The 6,334-nt window shown below is 57.1% G+C and overlaps 1 protein-coding gene across 2 annotated transcripts in view; it reads left to right on the top strand.

The window, feature by feature from the left end:
* The window catches only part of TFAP2A (transcription factor AP-2 alpha (activating enhancer binding protein 2 alpha)), a 23,445-nt gene that overhangs the window by 613 nt on the left and 16,498 nt on the right, over nucleotides 1-6,334 (top strand). The window contains exons 1-2 of one of the 2 annotated variants that reach the window (XM_008581237.1): nucleotides 3,077-3,345; nucleotides 4,140-4,268. The exons of the other annotated variant lie outside the window; for it this stretch is intronic. Of the exons in view, the coding sequence (XP_008579459.1) occupies nucleotides 4,218-4,268 (51 nt within the window). The 5' untranslated portion in view covers nucleotides 3,077-3,345; nucleotides 4,140-4,217. Of the gene's footprint in view, nucleotides 1-3,076; nucleotides 3,346-4,139; nucleotides 4,269-6,334 lie in introns of those variants that run through there. 2 annotated transcript variants of the gene reach the window in all.

Here is a 6,334-nt window from a genome sequence, read left to right as displayed (position 1 = left end):
GGCGCTGGGGGCGAAGCGCGCCGCCGCGGGGCCCGGCGCACGCTCCACAGGTGGCCCCGGGGGTCACTTGTGGTTTACGCTGCAGCCGTTTCCCCCACCCCCAGTAGAAACTTGGGTGGATGACTAACTCAGGAGGGGGAGGGCGCAGAGCAGGAGCTGCCGTGCTCCGTGGCGAAGGTTCCCTGCTCGCCGCGCCTTCCGCCTCGCCCTAGACCCCGGGGCTGCGCGCTGGGGTGGGGTTCAGGTGCACCTGCGTCTCTTGGTGTCCCCGGGTGTGGAGGGCCTAGGGTGTGTGGAGAACGTTAAGGGGTCTGGATGGTCGGATCTCAGCGGCGAGGTCGTTCCTTAGGGAGATACTTCAAAAGAGTTTGCCCGAAGTTTAGCTACTCGTGCAGTCTGCTTCCTGAAGTTGGGTTTTCGCCGTTTGGGCTTCTGTTGGGGGTCAGGGATGAAGGGGGAGGTGACTGGTGGGTAATGAGGAAGGGGATCCCTATCTGTCTAAACCAACGCCTGCCAAACTTGGCCCTGCTAGGCCGCGGGGCACCTCAAGGCTGACTAGGCTCTAAATTTTTCCTTTCCGGAGCCCAAGATCCCGACCTGACCGCGGGAGCATTTGTCTGGGGCTCTCCTTCCAACTTCCAGACATTTTTCCTATGGGAATCAGGGCGATTCTAGACAGTTTGGTGAGGGTAGCAGCCTCTCCCCTATCTCCGATTTCATAATCCAAACCACGGGGCCCTGTCTTTGCCCCAGCCTAGTGAGGCCTGGTTAAGGTGAGATTCTGTGTGCCCCAAAACCTGAGGGGCAATTCTAATCAAACACCCCGACCTCTCCAAAGAAAAGTCAAAGTCCTGTTCCTCCTGGGGTGACTTATCTCTCTAGTTTCAGATTTAGGCCATTAAACACAAAGTTCAGAGAAGTCCCCCCTGTTCACTACATTCCCTGGAGCTGGAGAGAGGAAGGCGTTTTACATTTCGAATTTTTTACCTTGTACTATATTACTTTTTACTAAGAGTGAGCTCTTTTATACTCTGCGGCCAGTTAAACCTCACTCAATGCAATTTCATTCCCAAGGTTAGACTAACTTTGTGGTTTAAGGATGCAAATTTCACACCAAACACAAATTCATACCTTTTCTTCCTCACCCCTGTGGTCTCAAGGCACTTCCTAACTCTCTTCTCTGGGGATTGAAGATTGGGGGAGTCCTTTGGCAGTGCTCTTTGGGGTTTTCTCCTTAAATCCTGGCAAACTTTGTGGCAGAATTCCCAGGTGGTGGAAAGGCACCCGCAGCACAGATTTGGCCAGGGACTGGGCCTCCAGTGGGTCCAGCTAAGGCGTGAAAGCAGCGAAACAGTGGCCTGAAGGTGGAAGGAGGGAGCTGCAGGCCTGGCCTCTGAGGGCTCACAGTTTGGCAAGTGGCTGGAGGCCTGGATCTCAGGTGGAGCAAGTGGCTTTGAGGCCCGGAGGGGCCGGATACGCTGGGCTCGGCCCGTTGGGCTCCTGGGTCCCACTAGGCGGTGACAACTGGAGAAAATAGGGCCATTCTGGCCCCTGGTTCTTTGTTTCTCTCGGTGTCTCTGTCTTTCACACATGAACTCAGTCTTCCTCTTGCCCCATGCCCTCTCCTCACCCCCACATCAGGTCTGAATATCCTACCCCTAAACCCAGGCCTGGCGCTGCTGCCCCAGGGTTTCAGCAGGGCCGGAGCATTGACATGCAGTGAAGTGACTTGTCCTGGTAATGACGCTCACACAGACACTCACACAAGCATGGCTTGACTGGCTCCAGGAGCAACCCGAGCACTCTCCTGTGTCTTTCATCAGCGCCCACGCCACGGGCGGTGGCACGGACGCCGAAGGCCCCAATCTACACCTCGATGGCACCCTCCGTGGGAAAACAACATTTTAGTAGTCCTGGCGGGTACGGAGCCGGAGATCTGGCAGGTGTGAGGCAGCAGGAACCCAGGGAGGTAGGGGTGCAGGTTGCATTGGAGAGGATGAAGAGCTTTAAATGCCCCCCCTCCAGCCCACAAACAAGACAGAAAGCGAAACTTAAACTTAAGTTTCCTTAAGCACACTGTGGTGATGTCTGTAGGGTGTAAAAACCCATGCTCTCAGGGCTAGGATTTGGCCTACAGGTCATACTCTTGCCTGCGGTCGCCGCTGGGACAGTATTGGTGCTCCTGGTGGCCCAGCTCCTGACTTCAAGCCACTGCGCTGGACTTCGGGCCCCGGAGCTACCCCTCAGGGTCTAGCCCTGGAAGTTGACCATTTTCTGGGTGGAATGTTGCACTAAGCCTCCAGCCGGGTTCAGCCAGGAAACTGCTCGAGTTCAGGTGGGGAAAGGGAGTGTAAGAGAGTGATCAGAGATCAGGGAGGGTATCCCTTTGGCTCTGAATTCCCTTGTAAGCTCTAGCCTTCTCCCTAGTTTTTTTGTTGGGATCTCTGGCCTACTCTGCTTGGCTTGGGAGAGTCGGCTGAGGTCTTCTGGAGAAAGGATTGCTCTTCTGCAGCTTTAGGTGGGGTGAAGGGTTCCTGCCTCCTCTGGCTTTCCGTCCACCTGTTAGGGAATGCTCAGATTTGCAACAGCTTCCACCCTCTTGCTGGGACGAACTGTGAAAACCTGAGAGGCCTGGAAATTTGCAAGAAACAGGCCTAGATGAATCAGGTCCTTACCAGAGCAACTCTAAGGTGAGACCTACTGTTATTGGGGGTTTGCTGCCTTTAACGGTGAGAAAGACAGACGGAAAATTTTTTTGGAAAACAAATGAGGACGCTCAGCCAGAGCAATTAATTACTCTGTATTTCTAAGTATCACATTAGGTCTCTCTTTTTTTCTTTCTTACTTAAAAGGAAATCACTAAAACAAGGGGGGAAAGCTCTGGTGGATGGAGCACGCCCCTGTGTGGAGCCCAAGAGCCTGGACCGGCCAACCCAGTTGAGGGGGTGGCTCCCGGGCCTCCAGGTCGCGCCTCAGCCGGGCACTGTGCCGCCAGTGTGCAGCCTTAGTAACATCACCAAATCATGAAGGAACTCTTCCTGCTTTAATTAAAAAGGGGAATCTTGGGAAAACTGGAGCAGATTAGCACAGCGAAGAGTTGGTTTCCAGTGATTTATTTTGATGCTTGCATGACATGGTATCTAGACTTGCAGGCGCACACATGTCTGTATTTCGGCTCAACTCCAGAAACGACTGTGCGTCTCCATAGGAGTTCTGTATTCTTGTCCACGTCGCACCTAGGCAACCTTAGCCCGAACACCAAGTTGAATTATCGGTTGGCCCTAGCTTCATATAAACGGGAGGAAAATCATTTCTCCTCTGGAGCTGTCAAGTAACCTCTTCAGGGTGCAACTTTCATTTTACACGCTGCAATTACGGGATCGCAAACCCCAGCCGAGCGACCGGAGCCGTTGGCAGAGTCTCCAACCTGGGGAAAAGCTCAAAGCCAATAAAAAACTCCCAAGGCGCTGCGGCCCGAGGGGGTGGCTGCCGCGAGCGGAGGCGATTTCTTGTGGGACAAAAATCCTGGAGTCACTTCGCCGATCTTGGTTTGGTGGTTACGTTTAATTGAGAAAGGGATAATGATTTCTAATAAAATTGGACGGGGCCGAAAGGGCAGCTCGGATAGCGGCAGCGGGGACGGGGGAGAGGTGCGAGAAGCTGGGCTCCAGGCGCGGCAGCCCGGGCCCTACGCAGTGCCGGGCTTTGTAGAAGGCATCTCGGGCGAGGAGGGAGCGAAGAGAGAGGAAGGGGAATGGGATGGGATTGGGCTGGAAGGGTGGGGGTGGGGGGTCGCTGGGGCAGGGGCGCGCGCGGGAGCGCAGGGAGGGTTTCCTGGGCTAGCAGGCAGGCGTGCGCTCTAGGAGCAAGTTCGCGGCTTGGAGAGGCCTTTATACCTGGGTCGGAGCGGCCGGCGGCGGGCTGTGGGCACAGGCGAGCAATTGGACTATTGTTGATATGCTAATGAGGCGATTAGGCTGTTGGTAAGGAGCTGGAAAAGGGAAAAGTTTCTACCATTAGAGGGAGATCTCCGAGCGCACACGGGAGCTGTTTCCCTTCTCTCCTCCTCCTCCTCCTCCTCTCCCTCCTCCTCCTCCTCCTCTCCCTCCTCCTCCTCCTCCTGCGCTCACCGCCGGCAGCTGGCACTTTGCGCTTACCCAGAGAGTAGCTCCACTTGGGTGCGAGACGGAGAGGGGTAAAGCCGTTCACGCCGATCCATGAAAATGCTTTGGAAATTGACGGATAATATTAAGTACGAGGACTGCGAGGTAAGCGCGGCGCCGGCTAAGTCATCCTTTTGGGCACAGGCTCGGAGCTCGACCCTCCCTCCTCTCCTTGCAGTCAGCTGCGAAGTGCGGGTGGGACAAACTTTCCCCAGAGCAGCGCCCGCCCCTCCGCACGCGGGGGAGAAGATGGAAAGGCAGGACGGACGTGGGTTCTCCCTCTTTTCGTTTCCCCCCTTCCAAGCCTACGTCCCACTTCACCCCCTTTTCTGACCCGTTTTGGCTGTGCCGAAGAGTGGGGCAAAGAGACAAGCATGGGGTTCGCTGGCAATTGGGCACGCGCCTGTGCACTCTGCGTGTCTCTACAGCGAGATTCTTAGGACCCATGTCGGCAGGAATCGAAAGGAAAAAGAAAAAACCCTTTTTCCCCTTCAACTTCCTCCCTGATCTTTAATATTCCTTCTTTTATTCATTCATTCTTTCTCCACCCTCCCACCCCCCTCCTAAAGAGGTTCTCTTCTCCCATTTGGAGAAGGGCCCACACACTTAGGTCTGGGCTGGGTTGCGCCTCCCTGTAAACGGGTTCAACTCGGGAGCACTTCTCTGGGCTGCGGGGCTTGCTAGATTCTCTTGTTTCAAGAAGTTTTAAGCAGCTTCTCCGTCTGAGCTACAGGGTCGACGCAGCCCGTAGGGTGGGTGGGGAGGAATGCGTTGCGTGGAGCTCTCCGGCCCCGGGATTTCCAAGTACCGGCCCCTGGACCGACCCCGCGCGACCGTGGGAATCCTGGCGCGGCTGCCGACCACCTCTGGTGCAGAGAGCCCGCAGGGGCGACAGGAGCGCCGCTTTGGAACCCATTTTAAAATCCAAGCTCCCCGGAGCTCGACTTCTTTGGGCAACAAGGGAGGCCCTAGCGCGACCCTTCTGCCCGCGAGAGGGGCTAGGTACCGGCCTGGCGGCCACTGCCTCAACCTCCCTTTACAACCTCCACTGAAAAATGAGTCGGGGGGGGGGAGGGGAAGAGGCCGGTGATTACCTAAATAAGTGGCAGTCCCGAGTTTTGCTATTTTTAAAAAAAATCTTTTCCTTTTTGGCATTTGGAGCTGGGAGTGTCGGGCAGAGAGATCTGTGTGCGGGCGCCGCAGCGGGGGTCTCCACTTGAAACCAGAAACTGGGTTTATGTGAACGATGTGCCACCCGCTCCCTCCTCCTTTCTTTCTGAAGACTATTTTAAAGCTTTCTTCTCTCAGCCCCCCTCCCCTTTGCCTCCCCACGCCCCACCCCGGTGGATGGGGCACAGGGTGACATCCCACTGGTACCGGCGCGTCTCTGGGGCTCCTGTCGCACTCGAGGAGGGGCGCAGGGACCCCACGTAAGACTAGTCGCTAAGGTTTTGAGGCTGGCGGTGGGAGGCCTTAGCGGGCAGGTCGGAATGAAAGCGAGCCCCGCCTAGGACGGTTCCTATTGTACCCGTCTGGGCTCTGGTCACCGGCTCGGGCGCTTCACTTTTCGCGGAGGCCGAACCCCAACTCCAGGTGCGGGCGCCGTCGGCGGGCGGGGTCCGGGCCTCCTTGCAGCTCTAGGCGCCGAAGGGACAAGAGGCGTGGGATGAACTGCACCCCCAGGGGGCCCTTGTGGGGGTGCGTGTAAATGTGTGTAAGGAAGGAAGGCAAAAATAAAAAAAAATAAAAAAAATAAACGAGAGGGAGAAGAGACTAGATAAAGTCAAGGCTTTTGAACAACTTTGGCAGCGGCGGGCGAGCGCCGGAGAGGGGATTTCGGGTTTCCAAGCCAGCGTGGGGCCGTCTGATTATACCGAGGCTCTGCACGGACACGCAGGAGGCGAGGTGCCCTTGTTCCGACAGCCCGACGGGCAGGCTGGCAGCGGCGGCGTGCCGCGAGAGCTAGCCGTGTCATCTGGGGGGGCGTCGGGCGGGAGCGGCCCAGCCAGTCGGACGGGTTTGTGCGGGGAGCCGGGAGCCCGTGCCAGCGGCGCCCGGGCTGGGCCGCCTCGCGTCTGTGCGCGCCGGGGGCCGCGTCCCGGCTCCCCCTCTCGGAGCTCTGGCCCCGGACAGCCGAGGACAGAGTGGCACCGCCGCGGAGCGCACGGCCC

The sequence above is a fragment of the Galeopterus variegatus genome, unplaced genomic scaffold, assembly GCF_000696425.1.
Source record: "Galeopterus variegatus unplaced genomic scaffold, G_variegatus-3.0.2 Scaffold2305, whole genome shotgun sequence".
NCBI classification, from domain to species: Eukaryota; Metazoa; Chordata; class Mammalia; order Dermoptera; family Cynocephalidae; genus Galeopterus; species Galeopterus variegatus.
Note: the sequence above shows the minus strand (reverse complement) of the source record. Positions and strands in the feature narration are given on the sequence as shown.